At 49.2% G+C, this 25,805-nt stretch overlaps 2 protein-coding genes across 2 annotated transcripts; one reads left to right on the forward strand and one right to left on the reverse strand.

The window, feature by feature from the left end:
• Nucleotides 1-1,856: 1,856 nt before the first annotated feature.
• On the forward strand, nucleotides 1,857-24,676 carry CD72 (CD72 molecule). Its single transcript, XM_082468473.1, has 9 exons — nucleotides 1,857-1,939; nucleotides 2,049-2,156; nucleotides 2,746-2,817; nucleotides 3,431-3,520; nucleotides 3,859-4,194; nucleotides 6,722-6,870; nucleotides 7,523-7,638; nucleotides 8,344-8,490; nucleotides 16,913-24,676. Exons 1-8 carry the CDS (start codon nucleotides 1,858-1,860, stop codon nucleotides 8,483-8,485), a joined length of 1,095 nt encoding a protein of 364 aa, XP_082324599.1. The 5' UTR covers nucleotide 1,857; the 3' UTR covers nucleotides 8,486-8,490; nucleotides 16,913-24,676.
• On the reverse strand, nucleotides 9,042-14,375 carry TESK1 (testis associated actin remodelling kinase 1). The gene is made up of 10 exons (XM_082468397.1): nucleotides 13,146-14,375; nucleotides 12,900-13,021; nucleotides 12,721-12,769; nucleotides 12,040-12,186; nucleotides 11,624-11,706; nucleotides 11,367-11,457; nucleotides 11,037-11,120; nucleotides 10,796-10,885; nucleotides 10,545-10,659; nucleotides 9,042-10,206 (listed from the first exon to the last, which is right to left on the reverse strand). The coding sequence occupies exons 1-10, from the start codon at nucleotides 13,362-13,364 to the stop codon at nucleotides 9,320-9,322; spliced, it is 1,887 nt and encodes a 628-aa protein (XP_082324523.1). The 5' UTR covers nucleotides 13,365-14,375; the 3' UTR covers nucleotides 9,042-9,319.
• Nucleotides 24,677-25,805: the final 1,129 nt, after the last annotated feature.

Below are 25,805 nucleotides of genomic sequence, written 5' to 3' on the forward strand. Positions count from 1 at the left end.
AGTGAGCCCTTCAGGGGTCACATTCTGATAAAAGAACTTTAGGGAGCCCTCTGCACCCCTGCTCAGCTCGCACACCCTCCCCCCTGTTTCCTCTCCTCCATCAGCCAGGCCTCTCAGTCCCTGGTCTTCCCCCACAAATGCCCCCTTTTTCATTGGGGCTGGGAGTAAAGGGACAGTTAGTTTCTGCTGTATAACAAAGTGAATCAGCTATACGTACACATATATCCGCATATCCCCTCCCTCTTGCATCTCCCTCCCTATCCCACCCCTCTAGGTGGTCACAAAGCACCGAGCTGATCTCCCTGTGCTATGCGGCTGCTTCCCACTAGCTATCGATTTTACATTTGGTAGTGTATATATGTCCATGCCACTCTCTCACTTCGTCCCAGCTTACCCTTCCCCCTCCTCGTGGACTCAAGTCCATTCTCTACGTCTGCGTCTTTATTCCTGTCCTGCCCCTAGGTTCTTCAGAACCATTTTTTCCCTTAGATCCCATATATATGTGTTAGCATACGGTATTTGTTTTTCTCTTTCTGACTTACTTCACTCTGTATGACAGACTCTAGGTCCACTGGAGGGACTTGTTAACGGAAGAATTTTACTAGGAAAGTACGAGAGAAGCCAAAACCAAACCAAGAAGAAAGCAAAACCTTGGCTGGTCCAGAGTCTGCCCGCTCAGAACCCAGCCCTGCTCTTTGCCTCCCCTCTGAGAAGCTGCAGTCCATCTTCATCCCCATGCAAGTCCTTTGCTCATCTGCTCCCTGACCCCCAACAAGGTGCATGAACAGTCAGTGCTGAAGGTTTTTCCAGAGGCACACAAACTGTGGTGTCCCTCACCCTCACTCCCAGCCTGGCCTTTCCCAGAGGTTCTGCCTCTTGGACTCACCTTGCTGGGTCTGGCTCAGATATCAGAACACAGGGGTCGCGTTAGTCTGCCAGAAGGCAGGATGGGACAAGGAAGAGGCTGACTGGCCACAGGTGTGATCATTAGGGCAACAAAGGTGGAGGAGGCCAGGGAGAGGCTGTGAAGCGAGAGTCTGGGGGTGTTTACACAGGACAGTCAGTTTGGTCCCAGATCCTCTGCATCCTCCAAAGGGTTGCCTCATTCCCAGGGAAGGCTTTGGACTGAGAACTTCTCTGTGTGTGGGATTCTCAGCAGCTCTGTAGGACTACAGTAGAAGAGGAGCCGGGCCCACCCTGAAAGCCCCCAAAATGATGGAGAGAAAAGTCCCACCAAATCAGGGATCCCCCTTCTGGGAACTCATATCTACTGGGAACCTCAGGATAAGGAGGAGCTAGGGCTTCACACTAGGACCCCTCAATCTGAAGGGGCGGATGAAGCCCCACCCTGGAGCAATGATTAGGGAGATCCTCTTTGGTCAGTTGAGCACAAAAGAGCTCCGACTGCACATAGAAAGCCCGTGGACTGAGCAGCCAGGAAAGAAGCGTGGGGCAAATCAGGGTAGATGATGAGGGTGGGCGTTCGGAGCCCAGCACTGTCAAGGTGGGTCTGGGATGCATGAAGGAGGAGCACAGGCAAGACACAGGGACAGCCCTGAGTATTGGTTCTGTGACACCCCACAGCCCTGAACCCCATGCTCTGGACCTCAGGTTCCCCTCCCCTGCCCCTCTGGCCGGAGCTCAGGGATGCCGTTTGCTTCGCTGAACCCATCTGTCTGAGGCTGGGTCACATCTTCCTCTTTTGTGACTGGAAGTCACAGGGCAAAGCACTAAGCTGTGCAGTCACAGAGGGAACACAGAGCCTAAGAGTGTGAAGGGACAGAGGGGAGAGTGGCAAGAAAGCCTGGGGCCGGTGGAAGAGGAGGGAGGCGAGTGGGAGCAGAGGTGCTCAGGACTATGGCTGAGGCCATCACCTATGCAGACCTGCGATTTGTGAAGGCTCCCCTGAAGAAGAGCATCTCCAGCCGGCTAGGACAAGGTAAGGGTGGATAAGGTGTCTCCTTGATTCTGCATCTCCATCCTCCTTGAAGACCCCACTCCCACCCCAGAGACCCCAATCCTGACCCCACCTTTTCTCTCCTCTCCAGACCCAGAGGCTGATGAAGACGGAGAACTCACCTATGAGAATATTCAAGTGCCCCCAGGCCCTGGAGGACCCTCAAGCTTGGCTTCCACTGGATTAGGGGACAAAGCAGGTCTGGAGACCCCAGGGGATGTGTGTTTATGGGGGACTGTGTCTTGCGCTGGGGAGTCCACAGCATTCTTGGGAGGACAATACCCTTGGAGAAAGGCTGGGGATTCTCAGGAAGAGAATGAGCACCAATTATGGGAGCTAAGGAAGGATAAAGCTCCCAGGGGGTAAGGTGGAGACCCCGGTGGGGAGCTAGGGCTCCACGGAGGGATCAGGGCAGCCCTGTTGGGGAGCTGAGAGCGAGTGGGAAATGGGGAGTCCCGGGAGAGAGAAGAGAGGGGAAGGGGGAGGGGGAGAGCACTCCCGGGGAGAGGGTTTTGGCAGGCAGATGAGGGCCCCCAGAGTAAAAGATAAAGGGAGACCCAGGAGGGTGATAGAGGGTCCCCAGGGAAAGGATAAAGTAAGACCCAGGAGGGACACGAGAGTCCCAGGGGAGATGCGGAACTCCGGAGAGGGCAAAGGGTGTCCCAGAGCAGTGGCAGAAGGCACCTTAGGACAGACTGGGGTCTCGGCGCGGTGGAGGGGGTGAGGGTGGGGAGAAGGGGTATTTCCTGGCTTTCCCACCTTCAAACTGGAGTCGATTCCTTCCGCAGGGGTCCAGTCGGAGCAGCCAACTGCCGCCTGGAGCCCCGTGACGTCACCGGCTGCCGGGCGGATTCTCCCCTGTGAGTACCCGGTCCTCCCCGCCCCGCGCGCGCCACCCGCTGCCCAGCTCTTCTCGGGCCTCCGAGTGGGGGCGGGGCGCGGCCTCGGGCTGGGCAGCCCTCCCCCACCAGGCCCCCCGGGGCGCTCGCGGAGTCGGGTGCTGGCACCGGTCCCCGCGGGAGGTGGTGCTGGGCCCCGCGGTGTGCAGGTCTGGCCCACGGATTGAGCCCGGGGCGCAGCCCTCCGGTCAGCCCGGGCAGCCCCGTGACACCCTCCCCTGCCGCTTTCACCCTCATCCTTACAGAGATCTTTCCGATGCATCAACCCAGATCTTCTGGCCCCTTTCCCCTTACTATGGTCCCCATTCACGTACCCCCCTCTCCGGTCTCCGTCTGAGATTTAGTTCCCCGTCCTACCAGGTAGTGCCCCTCAGTCCTTACCGGTAACAATCCCCAGCCCTTATTCTGGAACACCTTACCTCCTCCACCTGCGGAAACTCTGCGGGACAGAAACCACCGCGCGTGCTCCAAGTCCTCTGCGGGATGCTCTTTCCCGTGAATCTCCTCCACCCACACCCCTTCAGTCTATCAACTTTCGTGGGGCTCACTGCCCTCAACCCACTGTCTCCCTAAGGCTATGCATCCTACATGCAGTACCTCCTTCTGGGCCTGCTCCTCGCCTGCCTGCTGTTAGGGGTGGCTGCCACCTGCCTGGGAGTGCACTGTGAGTATGGCTGCCCCCCATTTCCCACTCACCCCAGACAACTTTCTCCCCCACTCTCCCCAACAGCTGCCCTTCCTCAGCAGGGCCCGGAATCACTACCACCACATCCTCAGCTTTCGTCTGGCTTCCAGCCAGGTCTGTTTCAGAGTGCCGTGACTTCCTAAATTGTCCTCACCTAATCCAGTACCTCCTTAAGCTTTAGGCAGTCAGATCTTATATTCCATTCCAGCCTGTTATGCAAAAAGTTGCAAGAAGCAGCCAAAGGACTGATGCTGAAGCCTCAGGGCACCAGAGCATGGCTGAAGATGTCCTCCAAATCTCTCTTTATGGCCAAACAGATTTCCAGGTGTCTCAGCAGCTCCAGCAGACGAACAGGGTTCTGGAAGCCACTAACAGCACCCTGAGGCAGCAGCTGCGCCTAAAGATAACCCAGCTGGGGCAGAGGGAAGAGGATTTGCAGGGGTCCAGGAGGGAGCTGGCCCAGAGTCAGGAAACACTACAGGTGGAACAGAAGGTTGGCCAGGCTACCAAAGAGCAGTTGCAGGCCTGCCAGTCAGATGGGGAGAAGACAAAAGAGGCCTTGAGAAATAAGGAGATACAAAGGACGAACTTGGAGCAGAAGCTGAGCAGCGTGCGGGACACACTGAAGCCCTTCTTCACATGCACCTCACCAGGTATCTTCTCTGGGAAAGGGGAGATGGTAGGACCTGCCATGAAGGATGGATTGAAGTGAGGGGTCTATCTATCTATTAGGGAGCCACTGAGTTGTTCAGGAAAGGGGTAATGAACCAGAGTGCTGGCTGACATGACCTGTGCACCCTGGGCCTACAGGGCGAAGGATCTAGCTGCATACTGGGTTTAGGGAGGGCTCACCCAGCTCTAAGGCTGATCCTGTAGGGGAGAAGAGGGTGGTAGCCAGCTGTACAAATGACACTGTCCAGAGCAGCAAACTCAGGGCTCACCTGGCTTGACATCAGTGTCAAGGATCTGGGAACCCCCTGAATTTGGATGTGAAATTGATTGTTCGCACGTTTTTCTAAAGAGAGGACCTGTAACTTTAATTAATTCTCTCTACATCTGAGATTCCCCAAAAGATTAAGAATTACTGATGGATGAGGTACAGTCTGGGGTTGCAGCAAGGCAGCTGAAGCTCTCGCAGTGAGGTGGGCAGGGGTGTTGTAGGACAGGGAATTAGGGTGGAATGCTCATCCCTTTTGAAAGGAAGAGTCCAGCCAGTGTGTGGGGATGAGGGAGGGGGACACATAGAAGGTCTGCCAAAATTGGCTGAGGTTGAGGCAGGGTCCCCAGCCCAAGGGGACTGGAATGTCCATGGACTGGTTGTCTAGAGGTTAGGCTCTGTCTATCTCAGGGGCATCTGGCTACTCCCCCAAGGCTTAAAACAGAGAGGTCCTGTACAGACACCCCCAGCCCTCATTTCTTTAACCTTCTCATTCTCTACAAGCCTCAGTTCCATGACAGTGCTGCCCCCTCCTTCCCCACAGCTGAACCCTAGACCTCAGCATCCCAAACTGCTCTTCTGCTGAAAGGATGGCTTCAGGTCTTCACTCTGACCACAGCTGGCCTTCTATAGGCTTTCCACACACTTCTTCTTCAACCTCACGGAGGCCTCCAACCTGCTGGCTCCCCTGTTTCCTCCCTTCCCGTCAGCCATCACCTGTCTTCACTTCTCTCTCTACCCATCTTGGATTTGGGGGCCCATCACTTCAGCCACCCCACTTACTCCTTGGCTCCATTGTCCTGGATGAATGCACATGCCTGTACCCAGGGGTGACAAGCTGTGCAGTCATTCTGCTTGGTGCCACAAATCTCTAGTCTCAACTTCAGCTGGGGCCCCAGCACTGCCTGCCTGGCAAATCTGCAGTGGTCGGCTGGCTCTCTGTACCCTACTACCCTCTCTCTCACTCTCAGCAGATGCCCTACTCTGTCAGAGAGGAACTCCCTCTATTTTTGATCACCAAGTCTATATATCCATTTGCATTTTCCCCCATCTTCATGTCTTGCAAGGATAACTGCAACAGCTTGCTGAATGTTTTTCCTAAACATCCCCCCTCCAAATCCACTTTTCATGTTGCAGCCAGAGTAATCCTTTAAAAACAAAAATCTGATCATGTCATCCCAGTTAAGATCATGTCATTTCACTTAATTAATTACATCAAAAGTTATAGAATACATACTATATGTCTAGCACTGTACCCAGGCACTTGGGATACAACCAGAGAACAAAATGCTTCGGTGTAAAACCCTACATTGACTTTCTCTTGCTCATAACAGAAAAATAAAAAATTCTCAACCTGGCCTCCAAGGCCCCCGCCTACCTTTCAGCATGCTGCTTATCTCCTCACCCTCCTCCATTTGGCCACACCGACTTGTTTTTATTCTTTTAAGTTGCTGTAGGACAGTAACCTAAGGCAGTAGCTGGGTGGGGATGAGAAAACGTAGACAGAAGAGAGGGAGCTGGAGGAGAAGGAATAATTTTTGAGTGACGGAGGTAGGACGGATGGGACAAAGCAACGGAGAGAGGTGGGTTGGGATCAGGAGCATAGACTGGGGTGTGGGATGTTAAAGAAAGAGGGAGGTTTATTTCTGACAGATAGTCAGGAAAAGAGGAACAGAGAAGAGACAAATTTTGAGGTGGAGAGGAGGAAAATGGAGAGAGTTCACACGTCAAGTGTCTGACAATTTCAGCAAAGCAGGCAGCAAGGTTGTCTACTTGTGGAAGAGTGGAGGGGAAGGTGGTGGCTAGCCGCTTGGGGAGTGTGGGAAAGTTTGAATATGCAGTGAAAAACGCTTTAGGGAGCCAATGAGATGAATGGGAGGCCTATTGAACACTTGTTTATCGGGGGCCCAGGTGAAGTTAGCCAAAATGGGGGAGTAAACAGCTATTGTTCAGAAATTGGGGAGAGTACCACCAGTCCTTTTCAAATAAACCTCCTACATTTTAAGGAGTAAAGTTGTTGAATGTTAAAGGCTTTTACTAAGTATGCACAGGTATGGCATTTCCAGGGGAAGTGAAGAAAGAAAGATTGCGAAGATTAAGGACCAGAAGTCAGTGAAGGCACTGAGGTTCGACCCCAGGGAACATTGTTAGCAACCAGATTGCTGAGTGATCACTTTCATCCCAAGTGTTGAGATCTCCCTCCTGGGTCTGGGCAGTGCTGTCACACTCTTTCTGCTTTTTAGATTCCTGCTGTCCCTTGGGATGGATACTGAATGAGAGGAGTTGCTTTTACATCTCAATTACTAAGAGAAGTTGGGAGGAGAGCCAAAACCATTGTAAATCTCTGTCCTCTGAACTGGCCAAAATCAGCGACATTTCTTATGCATATGGAGTAAGAAAACCCCTATTCAAAGACTGTATGGGTATTGTTGGGTAAAGGGACATATGTCATCAAGTCAGGGATGGCAGTGCACACAGGGAGTGCGTCCCTTTTCCACGCAGCTTCTCAGCACAGTGCTCCAGATGGCCCTATTAACTGATTAGGGTTGGCGTGAGAGTTGAAACTTAACGAGCCATCTTTACGTTAACCTGTTTCTCATCTCAGCTTTCTGGTCAGCTCTGGGCTGCTGAACAGGTTCTTTGACTCTCATGGCCTCTCAGGCAGACAGGTTCCATACCTGGTGGGCTGGATTGTAGGGATTGGTTCCTTGTGACCAGAACAGCCCACAGAATGACTCTTCTTCAAAGGCTGGCAGAAATTCTTACCCAGCATGTGTGCGTGTGAGCGCGTATGCACGCATGCACGCACGTGAACTGAAGGGTCAGCCTGCATCTGCAGGGTGGCACTTGAAGGATGCGGGGATGGTCACCGATGAGCCGATGTCATGCACCAAGGTCGAGCACAGTCCTCTTGCCAAAGCTCATAGCCTCTCTAGTGTTCACTTTCTTCCAGGTCCCCTCCTCCCGACACCCCCTCCCTCCTCCTATTCCAATATTTCCCATCACTCCTCACACACCTCTGGTCTCTCCGAATCTCCCTTCAGACTCATTATGCCAGAAGCTTACGTAAGGTGTTGGCACAAGGTGGTTCAGCTGAATCATACTGGATTGACTTCAGAAATAAGTTCTGGCAGTGGAGTGATGGTACAAGATACAATGGGTAAGTTTGTTAGGACTTTTGGGCAACAAAAATCCTCTATAATCCCTTCATAAAGACACAGTAATGAGATCTCCCTCCAGGTCCTACTCTCAAAACTTTTTCACAAATCAATGTTATAATTACCCATTTGTCCATTTCTTCTATTTGATTAATAACAGGCAGGCTTCCTTTCTATTCTATCCCCAGTACCTAGACATCCCTGGCACGTGCTTTACTTAAAAAAAAAAAAAAAAAAAACCAGTTTGGGACCTATGTCATCTTTCTCTCAGGGGGACAAGTTGAGGGTTTAGCTAGGGCTTCACAGCTGATGAAGAACCCCAGCCTTCTAACTTCTCAGCCCAGACAAGGCTACCCAAACTGAGGTTGTACTTTTTCAGTCAAGGCCACTTGGTATACTAGAGTTGCCCCAGGGAAGTGAGAAAGGATGCAGTGGGGTAACTTTGAGAATCAACCCCAGGGACCCTGAAACAGGGTAGTTACCTAACTGGAGTTTCCACCTTTAGGACCTTGGGTGATTTTTTCCCTCCCTGGTCCTCTAGCCTCTTCGGGTTGGGGTCCAGACACCTGTACCTGAACCATCCCACACACGGCTTTAGGTAGGCAGGGTGAGTTAGGACTTGGGTTAGGTTTGTGCAGGGCAAGAGAAGGGAGGACGGGATAGGAGGGGGCCAGAACTTATCCCAGTGCTACATCACCACCCTTTAGGTTTTATGGTCAAAGCCAAAAATGTGCCAAGGTAGGCGAGTGGCTGGCGAGTCTGAAGGCAGAGGACTGTCATTCTTCTCTTCCCTCCATCTGTGAGATGGAAGCTTTCAGGTATCCAGATGTGGACCACTCTTTGCACTGAGCTGGGTAAGTGTCGGGGATGGGACGGAGGCGTGGGAGCCCGGGGGCAGAGGGTCTCAGGGCAGGGGCCCAGAGGCCAGGGGGAAAACTTGTTCCTGTGACAGCCATGTCCACAGCCTTCAGGCTGTGCTTATGTAAGGGGGTGCTGGGCAGGGGAGGCTATGTGGCTGTCCAGGGAGCTGGGGAGGAGATGGGGTGAGCTGGGTGAGGGTTCTTAGGGACAGTCAACTGTGGAGCTCCCTGATGCTTTAATCCTCCAGATACTCACGCCAACAAGAGCCTGTGCCCTTCATCCCCAAGCTGTAGCCTGCAGGTCCTAAGCTCCACCTCCCTGCAGTGTGTCCTCACTCTGCCTGGACAGTGCCTGGCCAAGGGCTGATCCACGCCCAACATTGCTAGGCAAGCCTGCTGCCAATAGAGATCCTGTCCCACAAACTGGACTGTTCCCAGGGAAAGAGTGAAGAAGCTTCTAGAAGAGATTTTGGCCTCCCCCAAAACCTCCCATAGTGGAATGGGTGGGGAGGGCGCACGGGCTGAGCGGATAGGGGCAGCCCGGAGCCAGCCAGGCAGTTTTATTGAAATATTTTTAAATAATTTGCACGTGTTAGTCTCGTGTGTCAGCAACGTTTTGTCTGGTTCAGTGATCCCCACGGGAGAGCAAGCTCAGGGGATGCAAAGGAAATGTTGTGTTCCTCACGTCCATGCCGAGGTTCCCCTCTACAGGGAGAAGCGCTGCTCAGCCCATCCGGGGCTGGCACAGGCCAGCATGTGCGCTCTGTCCTCACAGGGCATCCTGAAGGCCAAGGGTGGAGGCCGGAGACCACAGGCCCCACTGCTAAGAGCGTGCCCCCGGCAGCTGCAGGCTGGTTGTGGGTGGCTTGGCGTGGTGCCCCCGGTGGCAGAGGAGACTGCCCGCCTCGCAGTTCAGGTTGCGGTAGCGGGCCACAGCTGGTGTGGGGCGGGGGCACATGGACAGGAAGCCAAAGCTGAAGGGGCCGAGGCAGCAGCCAGGGCAGGGCAGCCCCTCCTCGGACTCCCGGGGGGCTGACGGGGGCGGCGAGGCTTCTGTCCGCTCCAGGGCTGCTGCACGGGGCAGGCTATGCTGGGCCCGGTTCCAGGGCTCCCCAGCCCAGCCTTGTGGGGAGTTCACCACCACGGCTGGGGGGTTGTTGTTAAGCGGGGCTCCTGATCTAGGGGACCAGGGCTGGGAGGCTGAGGAACAAGTGCTGATGAAGTTGTCTGTGGCCACGGCCAGGGGCAGCTGGGGAGCTGGTCCCGGGGGTTCTGGCTCAGGGCTACTGCCCTCACACTCCATCCTCTCTTCAGCCGAGGGGCCCACAGCAGGAGGGCCAGGACCTGGCAGTGCTGTCTCCATACGTCGGGGGAGTTCAGGGGATGATGGTAGCGAGCGGCAGCGGCGGGCAGGTGTCCCAGGCTGGACCAAGGTCTCTGGAGTGGTCACCAAGGGCAGCTGGGTGGAGGGCAGTGCTGATGGTGGTACAAGGGGTAGGGGGGCGACTGGCTTGCTGGGTGTGTCCAGGAGCTTGATCTTGCCACCTCTGAGGTCTTCCCGTAGTGAAAAGGGGTTGACTCGAGTCAGATTGTCCCCCCAGTTGGGGGGCGATTCTGGCGACGGGGGCAGGAAGAGGTCTGACCGGCTTCGGGAGAGCCGGGGGTCTGGCCTGGGAAGTGTGGCAGAGGGACCCCCTCTTGGAACAAACCCTGTAGACAGAGAAGTCTGTGGTCACTGTTCTCAGCATTGATCATAGTTCCCTGAGGGTCTCATTATTCACCAGGAGGCTGGTGGGACTAGAGCTGAGAAAAGGGAGTCCCACAGGGTGCTTTGGAAAGGGGGAGATGTCCCCTCCAGCCCCCTTTACCTCTTCTTTCCTTCTTCCCCTCCCTCAGGCTCTAGAATTAGAAAACGATCTTCTCTGAGATGTCCTCTCACCCCACTCCCGCCCCCAGGCTTCTCAACTAATAAAAACACTTAGTCTCCCTGGATGATTCTGAGTTCTAAGGAAGAGAGAGGCAAAAGGACCCCAGTTGTGCTCACTTACCCTGACTGTGTGCCAGGGGAGCCCTGAGGAGGGGGGCTGGCTCAGGCAGCTGCTCCAGGATCCATTCCAGGTGCTGGGTGATTTCAGTGAAGGGAGCACGAGTGCCAGGTTCCATCTGATGGGGAGAGACGGGCAGCTTCACTCAGTGCTCCAGAAGAGGGTCCCTGAGTTTCCTCCTGTCATCTGGCCCGGCTGGCCTTGTCAGCTGGTGGGTGGGGGTCGGGGGCAGGGAGGGAGAGTGAGGCTCTTACACTGCAGCAGTGGATGGCCAGGAGCAGGAAGGGCAGTGGGCAGTCATCCCCTACCAGGGTTCGGAAAGCAGGCACATCCAGGCCAAAGTCCTGTGGGGACAGAGAGGAGGGGCCTCCAGGTCAGCCTTCCTCGAGTTCTCCTGCTGTCCCCCAGTCAGGACCTCACCCTCCAGGGAACCCTCCTTGGTTATGATGTGCCTAGTCTGGAGTTCCTCCTTTTAAACCTGGATGCATCATTCACCTCAGTACGGGGTAGGTAGTCAGGGTCCGCAGGTACTCGTGCGATGAGCTCACAGAGGACAATCCCAAAGGCAAAGACGTCGGCCTAGGGGTAGGAGCGAGTGTCAGGGGGAGGCATTGACAGTTTCATGTAAGAATTTTGTCAGAATACGTCAGAATTTGGGGGAGTCTTGACAGTTTTCCTGTGTTGGAAGGGGTGTGAGGGGTAAAGGGGATCTTGGGGGTCTTCTGAATATCTGGTAGGGCTGCTGAGGAACTTGGGATGGAGCCTTATAAGAGTATCTCAAAGGTCTCTGGAAGGCCTTGGGGATCTGAAGGGTTGATATCTTACCTTCTCATCATACAGCTCACCCCGCAACACCTCTGGAGCCATCCAGTAAGGGGAACCCACCACAGCCAACGGCTCCTTCCTTGCCCCTTCCCTGCAGGGGCAGGGGCAGAGTGGTCAGGAACATCCTACCCAGACACCCTCCCCAAACAAAAGAGCATGAGGTCAGCCCCCTCACTACCCCAAGGGAAATGTCCCTGTGGGCTTCACTTAGATAAGGGGCATCTGGGAGATTTAGGGGGATGGGGCATTCACCTCACCTATACACAGGAATCTTTTCAGCCAGCCCAAAGTCGCCCACAACAGCTGTGAAGCCTCGGTCTTCCCGCCGGATCAGACAGTTCTGACATACATATAGCATCCCCACATACCCATTACCTTCTGTTCTCTTTTCTCCCAAAATGCACCCCAAAGACCCGTCACTCCAGAATAACCCCAACCCTCTCTGATCTCCCAGTTTTCCAACGCACCCCAATCTTGCAACATCACCCGTCACTCCAAACACAGCATGGTACCCAGTCCCTCAGAGCACTCCCCTCACCCCAGTCCCCCATTCTCCAGTGTCTTGCTGCCCCAACATCTAATGCTGTCTATTATCCACATTCCAATACCCACGGGCTAGTTACAATCTAATCTCAAATCCCCTTTCATGCCTCCACCCACCTGGCCAGCCTACCTTGGATGTGAGGTCTCGGTGGAATACACCTTTGGCATGCAGGTACTGCAGGCCACGGGCGATGTCCAAAGCCAGGCGGAGCCTGACAGGCCAGGATAGGGGTTCGGGGGAGCTGAGCAGCTGTTCCAGGGTCCCCCCATTCATATACTGGGACATAGGGGTAGGAGAAGGGGAATGAATATCAAAGTTTCAGTCTGTCCTCTAGGTCTCCCACTTATAAGCCTGGGGACACTCAGGAGGATCACAAAAGTCAAGAGGGTGAGTCTGTGCCCTAGGGTCCCCCATTCATATCCTAAGGCTATCATGTCCCACACAGGTGCATCTATTTAAATTTAAATTATTAAGGTTAAATAAAATTAAACATTCAGTTCCTGTCACACTAGCCACATTTCCAGTGCTCCTTAGCCACATGTGGCTAGTGGCTATGGTTTTGGACAGCACAGCTATAGAACATTTTTATCACTGCAGACAGATCTGTTGGACAGCACCCTTCTAAAGGATAAAAAGGACTGGGACCAGCTGAGGCCTTTTATTTGTGGTTTGCCTGAAGGGAAGTTCAGGGAAGCCTCCCCCGGGTCCTGTTGCCTCTCATTACTCCTCTGTAGATGCACCAGGCCGCTGACTCTCTCTCCCCTTGGTGGTGGTTGTGGTGGAATCCCCCCCTTCCTGGCCCATCCTCACCTCTGTAAGAGCGTGCAGCTGCCCTTGGTGCACACAGACCCCCATGAACCTGGAAGAGGTTGGGAAAGATAGCAGGGTAGGCTCTAAGAGCCCCGGCCTCTCCACAGTTCCCACTTTTCCCGCGGGATCTTTCCCCTATCCCCCAGCAAGCTTCCCAGCAAGCGGCTGGGGCCGCTCACCTTAGAATGTTGGGGTGCCGGAGTCGGTTCATCAGCTGCACCTCCCGCAGCGTGTTTCCCCGGTTACTGGGGAGCCTGTTCATTTTCAGCACCATGACTTGCCCTGACTGTCGGTGCCGAACCTGGGGGCAGCAGGGGATGGCGAGTCCCGCGCAGGTTGGGCGGGTCGCCAGGGTCCGGGCCCCCTAGTTCCAGCCTGGCGTCTAAGTCTCGGTCCCGCCCCTCTGCCCTCTCTGCTGGTCCTACCTTGTAGACCTCAGAGAAGAAGCCGGCCCCGATCTTCTCGGCGCAGTGGAAATCGTCCACGCGCGCCAGGCTGGACACGGCGCTGCGGAGAGCCCGGTAGGAGGAGGGGCGGCCCCGTCCCGGGCCTCCGCCAGCGCCCCCCGGCCCCGGAGGCCCCTCCCCCGGCGCCTCTCCGGGCCCCGGCCCTGGGCCCCGTAGTGGGGGCCGTTCCCCGGCCATGGCCGGGCCCCCAGCCCGGGGCCTGCCTCACATGGCAGGGTCCCCGGGGCCCGGGCAGGCCGCGCTCGCCATGGGAGCGGGCCCAGCCCGATCAGGGGCGCAGGGGCTCCCGATCCCTCCCGCTCCCGCCCAGGAGAATGGAAGATACGCCGAAGAGCCTGGGCCCGCCCCCGCCGCGCCGGCTTGCTGGGCCCGGGTGGACGCCGCTCCGCTCCGCTCTGCGCAGGGCCTGGGACTGGGCCTGGGCCTGGGCCGGGCGGTGGCGGTGGCGCTCCCGGGCGCCGGCGGGCAGGCGGGCGGGCTCCCCGCAGGCGGAGGCGGGCGGGCGGGCGGCGGCTGCTCCGCTTCGCCGCTGGGGCTCAGGCTCCGCGGCCTGCCGGGGCGGGGCTGAGGCGGGCCTCTACTTAACTCCTTCGAGCCCGGCCTCCGGGCAGCGGCCACGCCCCCTCAGGTGCGCACCCCGCAACCAGAGGCCGCGACGCCCTAGGCGAGTGGGTCTGGGGCGTCGGGGTCAAATAAGTTCAGGCCTGAGCTGAATAACTGAAGGGAATTCAGGGCTGATTGTGCGTACGCGCAGGTCAAATGTCTTTTAGCTGCCCTGGGAGTCCTTTCTCCCCTCCCTCCCTCAGGTCACTGTCGGTTGAGGGTCTGGCTCCGGAAGCCGCCAGATTCCTGGGCTCCAAGGACCGGCAGGGCAGAAAAGTAGACCCCTCCGGCCCAGCTACAGTCGGAGGCAGCCCAGCAACCTACCCGCCTTCCCAGCCTCCGCCCTGCCCAGCCTGCCCATTTCCCAGGTCTCGACCTTTACACCTTAAACCTCTGTACTCCCTGACACTTTCTTCCTTCTTGGGCGGTTGTGATGCCCCGGAGCTATAGTGAGCCTTTGGCCAGCGCGTTCCGGGTGTGGCCCCGACTCCTCCTCACTCCATCCCGCCTCCCTCGAAAAAAGTTCAGATTCCAGAGCCTCTGTCTAGTGACCCACCCAGCCTGTACCTTACTCTTACTATTTCGTCCAAATGCCCCTCTCTCTCAAAAAAGAAGCCTCCACCTGTAGGGAAGCCCCTCTTTGCGCAAGATCCCACCCCTTGGCAAAACCCCGCCCCTCAAGGAGCCGTTCCCCTCGGAGACCCCTCTCTTTTTCAGTGAGACCTCTCCTCAGTATGGCACGGCCACCATCAGTGTGTACCAGAATCCCTCAGGGCGACACCCCTCCTTTGTGTGTTCCTCCTACCAAGTGAGACCCCACCTCTCAGAGTGACTCCACCAGTCATTGTGACCCCTCCTCTCGACGTGAGTCCGCCCCTCAGTGTGACCCCTCTAGGCAGGTACCGCCCCCATCATGTAGGAATCGGGTCGGCCCCCTCAGGCGGGAGGAGGACCTGCAACCAGCCTCTAAAGCGGTGCGGCGTCCTGAGTGCGCACGCAACGTTTCAGGACCCTGTGCGCTCACCGTACCCAACGCTTTCGGTTCTCCACTGGCTCCTCCTCCCCGTCATCGGCGGAATAGCCAATCATCGCCGGGAATGGGTGACGTCACTCGATCCCGGCGACTGCGCTGGGACTAGCGGTGGTGGGCGTCGGTGAGCCGCTTGCCACCTAGCGGCGGAGTGGAGGGAGGCAGTTGGGCCTCGGGAGTGAAACGGGCTGCGACAGAGCTTGAGGGAGCGAGGCTGAGTTCTTTTCAAATATTCTAAAGTACTATATTTCTATTTCTGTGGTAAGCTAAAAAGAAAATTAATTGCACAGTCCGCGTCCGTGTGGGTGACCGCCTTCTGACAGAGTCCTGTCCCATGTTTGTGGAGAGTTAGAGCCTCATACTATTTAATTGTCAGGAGCTAATGAGAAAAGAATAAAGGCAGTCTTAAATTATAAACGGTGCAGGAGGGTCGAGAGAAGGCCATATGCTGTCTCAGTACAAGCGAAGTTTTCGCACAAGGTTGGAGAGGAAAGAGCTGGAGAGATTCACAGTCCTTCCACAGCCAGTGGAGACAGGCCATATGCATCATATTCATTCTTCCAGAGGCAATTTGGTCTCAGCAAAACAAGCTCATTCGTCACATTACGTGTTAACATCTACAACTATGTAATTTGTAAGTTTGTTTTCTATAGTTGTATAAGATCTGTAAACACTAGGAATTTATGCCTCCTTTTGTTTAAGTAATAGAATAATTTAATCGACTCGTGTCTGACCGTTTACCCAAGTTTGAGAATATCTATAGCTGGTAATAGTAATTCTAAGCAGAGGAGCCAGGTTCCTGTTTTAGACAGATTACTGTGGTTGTATGGAGGCAGGGGGACTAATTAGGAAGGAGGTGCTGACAATGCTTCTGGTGAGGAGAGGATGAGGACTGAACTAGGGTAGGGATAATAGGGAAGGGGAGGAGGAAACAATCAACTAGAATGGGAAGACTTGATTGATTAGTATCCAAAGTCAGTCAGTCCTGTAGAGAGAAAGAGCATCAGCCAGGATAATTTTAAAGTTTCTAGCTTAGATGACTGAGTGTCAACTGAGATAAAGAATCCAGGAGGAGGAAAGGTTGGGGGCGGGGGAGGTAGGTGATTGCCATGAACGAAGGGGTGATGTGATGGTAAAGAAAACTGAAGGTGGATGCCATTATCCAAGTAGGGAAGGAGAGACAGGCTGACAATGGACTTCTAGGGAACACCAACAGTATTAAAGTGTGGCTGGATGAAGTCCATGAAGGAGACACAAGAGACATGCTGAAATATAGGAAGAGAATTTTTTTTTTGAGAGTGTGTAAAATTCTTTATTTAGAACAATAAAGCATAAGTGTTTATAATGTAATTTCAAATTCAAACCTGTATATAAAAGGGTCAGGACTTTTACCTGTTTTAAGAAGTACACATACGGTACACACATACACATCACATTTTACAACCTTTTTTATTTAATTAAAGTCATAATAAAACTGTTTAGAATAGAGTTGATGTATATTTACATTACAATATGCAAACTCCAGTCTATGACTCAACTAGCAATATATCTGTGCATCCATCTAAATGTCTGAATACTTTTCAAGTCCACTGATTTAAAAAATAGTGGCGGGACTTCCCTGGTGGTCCAGTGGTAAAGAATCCGCCTTCCAATGCAGGGGACACGGGTTCCATCCCTTGTCGGGTAACTAAGATCCCACATGCCGCGGGGAAGCTGGGCCCGCGGGCCACAACTACTGAGCCCATGCGCCCTGGAGCCCGTGTGCCACAACTAGAGAGAGAAAAACCTGCACGCCACAAGTAGAGAGAAGCCCATGCACCTCAGCGAAGAGCCCACGCTGCAATGAAAGATCCCGCACGCCTCAGTGAAGACCCCGCGTGCTTCAACGAAGACCTGACACAGCCAAAAATAAAAACCAAACAAAAAACAAAAAAACACTGGTGGCAAGTGGAATCCAAGGAATGGAGAGTTTAGGAAAAGTGGAATAATGAACAGTATTAAATAGTGCAGAGGGGTGTGCTAAGATGAGTTTTAAATGTTCCTTGAGTTAGGCTTCTAAAAGATCCTTTTGTTGTTTTTTCAAACTTTTTAGGATGGAAAATGTCAAACGTGAAAAAAAAGAAAGAACACAGAGAACAATGAACCCTTATTTACCTTGGGTAAGACCATTTTGTTGGAGACCCATTGTTCAAAATCACCCATGCCTCAGTTGTACTGTTGCCATAAGTGACAAGGCCGAGGTGAAAGTATCTGTTTTTATGTACCTTCTATGCCAGTGATCCTCCAATAATCAATTCATGGACAATCTTGTTTCATCTATACTCCTGCTCTTTCCCCCAACCCAGTTATTTGGTGCATATTTCTGACATTATATCATTTCATCAATAAATATTTCAGTGTGTTACCTCTAAAAGATAAGGATTCTTCTTTAAAACAAAATCACAGTACCATGTCACACCTAAAAAAATAATTCCTTAATATCATCCAGTATCTAGTTCTTCATATTTCCCCTGTTGAATTATACTTAGTTTTAAAAAATTGTTAATTTGAATCAAAATCTAAATAAGGTCCATGCTTTGAAGCTGATATGTTTCTTACATCTTTAACTCCATCCACTATCTTTTTTCCCTTACTTTTTTTTTTTTTTTTTTTTTTAAAGAAACCAGGGCATTTGTCCTGTAGAGTTTCTCAGAGTCTGAATTTTGCTGAGCTTCTAGTGTGATTTAGCATGTTCTTCAGTCCCCTGTATTTCCAGTAAATTAGTAGTTAGGGACAATTAGGTTTATATTTGATTATTTTGGCAAAACTAATTTGTAGGTGGTTTTAGCACTTTTATCATGAGGTATACAGTGGGGGTCTTTTTGTGATGTTAGTAACTGATGATGATCATTGTCTAGACCAGAGTTTGTCAAATGTGGCACTACTGACATTTTGGACTGGATAAATTCTTTATAGTAGGGGCTGTCCTGTGCATTGTAGAGATGTTTAGCAGCATCCCTGGCCTCTAGCCACTGGATGTCAGTAGCAACTCCCCCAATTGTGATGACCACAAGTGTCTCTAGACATTGCCAGTTGTCCCCCCTGGGGGCAGAATTGTCCCTGATTGAGAACCACTGGTCTTGGTTCATTAATATAGGAATTGGAAAATAACATTCTCATTCTGTCCTTCCTTCTTTATTAGGTAGAATACCTCTACGAAGAGAAACTTTTCCACGTTAAACTATTTGTTACTCAGAGATATATTTCATGTGGGAAAGGCAAGAAAAATGCTTGATTGTTTCCCTTTTATATTACCAGCTTCTCAAGTAGTGAGTTGGTTCTGTAGCATCCTCCAACAGTGACCAATGAGGTTTGCTTTTTTTAGTACCATCATGAACTCATAATTTAACACATATATGATGTGTCTCAATCATTGGCAATTTAAAAATTCATTTTTGATTCTTAAATTGTCCTTTTTTGGCCACTGGACACTTATTCAAGTTGGCTCCTGAGTCCTTTTGACATGACCCTTAAGAAACCCTCCCTTGGGCTTCCCTGGTGGCGCTGTGGTTAAGAATCTGCCTGCCAATGCAGGGGACACAGGTTCGAGCCCTGGTCTGGGAAGATCCCACATGCCGTGGAGCAACTAAGCCCGTGAGCCAAAACTACTGAGCCTGCGCGTCTGGAGCCTGTGCTCCGCAATGGGAGAGGCCGCGACAGAGGCCCGCACACTGCGATGAAGAGTGTCCCCCGCTCGCCGCAACTGGAGAAAGCCCTTGCACAGAAACGAAGACTCAACACAGCCAAAAATAAATAAATAAATAAATAAATTTATTTAAAAAAAAAAAAAAAAAAAAAGAAACCCTCCCGTAAGGTTTCTTGGATTTGATATAATAAAATGTTCCAGGCTCATTTTGTGCATTCCTAGACTGGAGCTGGTATCAGCTATTTTTTCCAATGATTCATGGTCCTTTCAGTTGGAAATGGTATTTAGAGACCACAATATGGGTACTAGGGATATAAGGTTATTTGACCTTAGGAAGAGCAACTAAATGAATATATTGATAACCTATTCTTTTCAAAACAGTCCCCTCCACCATATCTGTTTTTAAAAAAAATCTATTTATGTTATTTATTTATTTTTGGCTGCATTGGGTCTTCATTGCTGCGCACGGGCTTTCTCTAGTTGTGGCGAGCGGGGGCTACTCTTCGTTGCAGTGCGCAGGCTTCTCATTGTGGTGGCTTCTCTTGTTATGGAGCACGGGCTCTAGGCGCATGGGCTTCAGTAGTTGTGGCATGTGGGCTCAGTAGTTGTGGCACACGGGCTTAGTTGCTCCACGGCGTGTGGGATCTTCCCAGACCAGGGCTCGAACCCTTGTCCCCTGCATTGGCAGGCGGATTCTTAACCACTGCGCCACCAGGGAAGTCCTAACTTCAAGGCTTTAAATTCTATTTATACCCTAATGACTCCCATTTTTCTCCACCTCAACCTCTCTTCTGAACTCTAGACTCCTGTATTTAATTGCTTATTTATCACGTCTAGTTGGATATCTAGTTGGCTTTTCAAATTCAATGGGTACAAAACAGAGCTCTTGAATCCTCCCCCTCTTCCCCAGCTTTTCTCTAAGGCTTCCCCATCTCAATAAATGCAGCCTATTAGGTGCCCAGGCAAGACAATTTAGAGTTATCCTTGATTCCTCTCATTCTATCCTATGTCCAGCCCATCAGCAATTTATGTATGTTCTACGTTTGAAATCTATCCGTAACCTGACCACTTCTGACATTTCCACTGCCTCTAACCCAATCTAAGCCACCACTGTCTCTTGCCTGGGTTGTTGCAATAGCCTCCTTTATAGTCTCTCTGCTATGCCTTTGTCTCCTTGCAGCCTATTCTCTACACAGTAGCCAGAATACCCTTTTAAAGTGTAAGTTGAATCATTTTGTCACTCTGCTCAAAACCTGTCATCTCACTGAGAATCAAATCCAAAATCATTCCTATAGTTTTCTAATATTTATACCTTTGATTTCTATTCCTTTGCTTAAGACCTTCAATACAATGTTGAGTGAAGTAGTGGTAGTAGACACTCATGCTTGTTCCTGATCTTTAAAAGAATGCTTTTAATGTTTCACTAATAAGTTTTATGTTAACTGTAGGTTTTTTTTGTAGCTACCAATACCAATTAGCTATTATCACAGAAGTGCCATGTAACTAGCCATGTCAAAACTCAGTGGCATACATTTGCAGCTGCATGGATGGACCTAGAGATTATCATACTAAGTGAAGTAAGTCAGAAAGAGAAAGACATATGATATGACTTATATGTGGAATCTAAAATATGACACAAATGAACTTATCTACGAAACAGAAACAGACTCACAGACATAGAGAACAGACTTGTGGTTGCCAAGGGGAGTCGGGGGAGGGAAGGATTGGGAGTTTGGGGTTAGCAGATGCAAACTATTATATATAGAATGGATAAACAACAAGGTCCTACTGTATAGCACAGGGAACTATATTCAATATCTTGTGCTAAACCATAATGAAAGGAGTATGAAAAAGAATGTATATATATATATATATATATATATATATATATATATATATGTATAACTGAGTCACTTTGCTATAGAGCAGAAATTAACACAACATTGTAAATCGACTACAATAAAATTTTTAAAAAACTCAGTGGCATAAAACAGTTATTTATTCTCAGAAATCTGTGGTTTGACTGGGGTCGGCATTCTAAACTAGGATTGGCCACATGGCTTAGCTGTGCTCCATCTGTCTCTCACTCCTCCTGAGACCAGCAGGGACCAGCAGGATAGCCTAGGCATGTTCTTGCCGTGGTGATGGAAGAAGAGCAAGACAAGAACAGTTTTGCAACTGCTTTTCATGCCTTTGGGTCACATCATGTCTATCAGCATTCCAATGGCCAAAGCAAGCCATATGGCCAAGCCCAAAGTATACCGTCTATAGAGGTGGTGGTAGGAAGGGGAAAAAGATTTCTAAGCAATGGTACATTATATTCACTGTCTAATGTTAAACCAACTTTACATTTATAGAATAAACCCAACTTGATCTTGATGTATCCTTCCTTCCCCCTTCCTTCCTTCCTCCCTCTCTCCTAACCTCCCTCCCTCCCTGCCTTCCTTTCTTTCTCTCCTTTTTTTACATTATTAGATTTGGGTTGCTTTTCTTTGCATTTTACAATTCTATTTTAAAAGAATTTTTATATACATTTATTTATTTACTTTATTTATTTTTTGGCTGCGTTGGGTCTTCGTTGCTGCACGTGGGCTTTCTCTAGTTGCGGCGAGCAGGGGCTACTCTTTGTTGCGGTGCGCAGGCTTCTCATTGCGGTGGCTTCTCTTGTTGCAGAGCACAGGCTCTAGGCGTGAGGGCTGCAGTAGTTGTGGCACGCGGGCTCAGTAGTTGTGGCTCACGGGCTCTAGAGCACAGGCTCAGTAGTTGTGGCACATGGGTTTAGTTGCTTCGCGGCTTGTGGGATCTTCCTGCACCAGGGCTCAAACCTATGTCCCCTGCGTTGGCAGGCAGATTCTTAACCACTGCGCCACCAGGAAAGTCCCTATAATTTTATTTTTTAATCAGCTTTATATTGAGATATAATTCACCCATTTAAAGTTTATAATTCAGTGGTTTTTATTATATTCACAGAGTTGTGCAAATATCACCACAATCAATTCTAGAATATTTTCATCACCAAGGAGAAACCTCATGTCCATTAGCAGTCACTCTCTGTATCTACATCCATCACCACCCAAAACTCCCTTTTCTCCAGCCCTAGGCACCATGAATTCACTTTCTGATTTTATAGATTTGCCTCTTCTGGACATTTCATGCATGGAGTCATACAACATATGGTCTCTTTTATCTTGCTTTTACTTAGTGTAATGTTTTCAAGGTTCATGCATGTTATAGCATGTAGCAGTACTTCATTCTTTTTTCATTTCTGAATAATATTCCACTGTATGAATATACCATGTTTATTTATCTACTCATCAGTTGATGGTCATTTGGGTTGTTTCTACTTTTTGGCTATTATTAATGATGCTCCTATGAACAATCATGTACACGTTTTTTGTGTGGATGTATGTTTTCATTGTCTCATGTCGTTTTTGTTTTGTTTTGTTCCTCTGTTCCTCCTTTACTGCCTTCTTTTGGTTTAAATAAATATATTTTTTTAGCATACCATTATAATTTTCCTGTTTTTTAAACATATATTTTAATTACACTCTTAGTAGTTGCTCTAGGGATTACAATTTTGTCAAATTATTGAAAGACAAGTGCACAATGACCTATACCATATATAGTTGATTTGCTTTAGATAATCCTCTGAAGAACACCTATTCTGCCATAATGCTGGAAGCGCAAGTCCTCCAATGTGTCATCTAACCAGTAATGCTGGCTAATATGAAAGCTATTAATATTTGAATATATTTTTCATTTAATAAGCCATCTGATAATACTCTTATTAGTTCTTGTTGTTTTTCGGTTACTTCTCTGGGTTTTGTAGTTAAGCAGGTAAACTTTTTCTTCCTTTCCAACATTTATGGTTCTTATTACAACGAGCCTTTGGTATCTGAGGAGGGAAGGGGGAGGGGTTGGGGGGCTAGGGGGTTGGTTCCAGGACCTGCCAGAGATATCAAAATTTGAGGATGCTTAAGTCCCATAGTCCACCCTCCGTATCCGCGGTTCTGCATCATGAATTCAACCAACCACTTATCTGTAGTACTGTAATATTTATTGAAAAAAAAAGGTCCATGTGTAAGTGGACCTGTGCAGTTCAAACTCACATTGTTCAAGGGTAACTGTACGTTTTTTGTTTCATGCGCTGTATAGACCATATAGAACAATGTTGAATAATAAAGGCGATAGTGACCAGTCTTGTCTTGGTTCTGGCTTTTGTAAGATTGCCTAAAGTGAAGGACTATCAACTCTACATGCTAGCATCCATCTTATGCCCAGGGCAAACACAGCTAATCCTTAGCACTTTTTCCTGCTAAGCCATGACCCTATTTCAGAAACCTCACAGTAACATTCCCATAAGTGACTACAGTTAATTGGATTTAGTACAACGCCTAAGATCCGTTTGCCAGTCCTGGCTCTGGCTTCTCTCTTTGATGTAGTTTGATACTGGTTGTTCATTTCAAGTGTTCTTTATCATGTTTATATTCCTGGTTTACTAAAAATCCTTTAAAAAATAACAAATGGATATTTAATTTTATGAAAGATTTCCTCAACAGCTGTCAGGGTGATCAAATGGCTTTTATTTCCTTTGGTTTATTCATGTTAATTACATTGACAGAGTTTCTATTTTAATCACTGTTGCAGTTCTGAAATAAATCCTACTAGTTTTAATGAATGTTATTCCTTTACAATATTGCTAGATTTGTTTAGCTTATATTATGCACCAGACACCTGTGCTTGATGCTGGGGCTACAACTGTGAACAAGAGAGACAAGGTATCTGCCCTTACTGAGCTGTCAACTCAGGGGTGACAAAGAGCAGAACATTTGCCAGCATTGCCCTCATTCTGAACCTCTGGCAGAAATCACTAAAGATATGCAGAGCCTTGGGAGGTCTCAGAAAGTGGGCTGTGATCATTTAGTGGTAACTATTACTGGATGCAAGGAAAGAAGACCATGATGGCAAGCATCTTGCTACATGCTATTCCTGGCTTGATGTTTCATTTAGATTTTTCATCTATTGTAAGACTTGTATGAGGTTTGTTAGATCTTGAATTTGTTAGGTCTTGAATTAAATTCACACTAATTTTGTAAATTAAGTGTAGTGTGGGTCTTCTGGTAGGTGGCAGCTATTTGACCGCTTTTTCAATTTCTTCTATGGTTGTTATTTTATTTTCAGATATTCTGTATCACTTGGGTTGATTATGATTTATATTTTCCTACACAATTTTAATCTCAGTGAGATTTTCTGGTTTAGTTATATAGAGTTTCAGCTAGTATTCTTTTATAATTAAACAAATTCCTGTGTGTCTGTGGTTTTAGCCACTTCCTCATGGCATTAGGGGGTTTGTGTAGTGTTTTTTCTTTTGGCTACCTGTGCCAGTAGTTTGCTTATTTTGTTGTCTTTTTTTAAAAAACAGTTCTTATAGTAATAATTTCAATTGTTCTCCTATTTTCTGATTTATTGGTTTCTATTGCCAGCTTCATAAATTTTTCCTGTTTTCCTTAGCTTATGAGCTTCCTCTTTTTCTAGCTTCTTGAGTTGACTGCTTAGTTATTAGCTAGTTCAGTTAGTTGGTTTTAGACCTGTTTACCAGGCTAGTTTGTGTGCAACCTGTTCTACTGAAGCCATCATGGTCAGCACCACATGACCTTCTGCCCTCTCTGGCACAGCTAGTTGGTAAGTGTAGCCTGTTCATCTGCTGTGAGGCCAGGCTTGAGAGAGATGAGCGTGGCATAAATATTAGTGCTCATCCTATCTGCTTCTCCTTCCTTCCTGGGCACATGGAAGCTTCTCTGAGCTGCAAAATAATGGTAAATTGGTAAATCCATGCACAGGTCATATTTTTATTGCAATTTATCTATAGGTTTTTTTTTTCAAATAAAAAAGTTTAAAAAAAGTATACCAGGGCACTAATTTCCAGAATAACCTGGATAGGGCCAGGGATAAATATTTTATAAAATCACTGTAGTAATTCTGAAGCACATCCCTGCTGAAGAATCAGTTGTAGAGATGTTGGGGAAGAGGAGTTCGTTTCCTGATGAGCCACGTGCACACCGGAGTTATGATGTGGCAGACAAATCCATTTGGGAAGGGGAGAGAATGGGGAGGGGGCAGAAGAGAGGAGAGGGAGAGGGAAAGAAGGGAGAGAAGGAGGGAGGGAGGGAGGGAGAAGAAAAGAGAATGAGAGCATAAGAAAGAGAGAGAGATTGAGCAGGTGTACAGAGGGAAGCACATGGCCTCAAGGAGAAAAGAGCGAAAATAACTGCCTTAGCCCCTGTTAGCTTTCAAGTTCTCAATTCCAGTTTCCATGAGGCCTGGCTATAAAGCATGCTATACAGTCCTTTCCTTGGACACTGATGAAATCTAATTCATCCTTAAGATAACCTCTCTTCCTCTGTACTTGCTATACTTGGGCCAGCAGAAGTAGACAGTTGTTTCTTGTAACAAAAATAGCTCCTACTGGAACACTTGTTTAATGATAATTTTGACAGTTTATTAGGTACCAATAACTATTCTGTGTTACATATACCATTTAAATTAATCCTTATAGTATTACCATTCTCATTTCATCGATGAGGGAAAAAGAGATACAGAGAGATTTACTAATTTACCTAAAATTGTACAGTTAGCTAAGTGATGGATCTAGGATTAAGCCTATGTCCTTAGTCGTGATGCCAGTATACACTTGAGGCTAAAAATTGCCCAACGTTTAGACAATTTTTAAATGCCCTCTTAACTTGGGGCAAAGAAAAGGAGTGTGATTATACACCATCATTTAGAAATACATGAGAATTCAATCAAAGCTGAATTCAGAGGCAACTGGGGTTTTTTGTTTGCTCGGTTAACCTAATTTTTGTTTTTTATTTACAGGTTTGTTGTGTTTGTGTGAGAAAATGTGGCTTATTTGTGCTTGTTGGGATTTTTGAGATTTTTCTTTGTGACCTATTATAAAGTCAGTTGTTTTTGTTTAAATCTACATTGTGGTGTTTATACTGATTTTCTCTGTACCTCTCACTCCTCTTTAAAATTGTAAAATCACTGAGGTCAGGAATTATATCTTATTCATCTATTCATCTCTGTAGTGACCAGAAGGTAATTACCTAGCTGAGATGGTTAATGAAAGTTAGTGGAGGGACTTGCCTGGTGGCGCAGTGGTTAAGAATCTGCCTGGCAATGCAGGGGACACGGGTTTGAGCCCTGGTCTGGGAAGATCCCACATGCCACGGAGCAACTAAGCCCATGCACCACAACTACTGAGCCTGTGCTCTAGAGCCCGTGCTCCGCAACAAGAGAA

The sequence above is a fragment of the Balaenoptera physalus genome, assembly GCF_965194825.1.
Source record: "Balaenoptera physalus genome assembly, chromosome: 7".
NCBI lineage: Eukaryota > Metazoa > Chordata > Mammalia > Artiodactyla > Balaenopteridae > Balaenoptera > Balaenoptera physalus.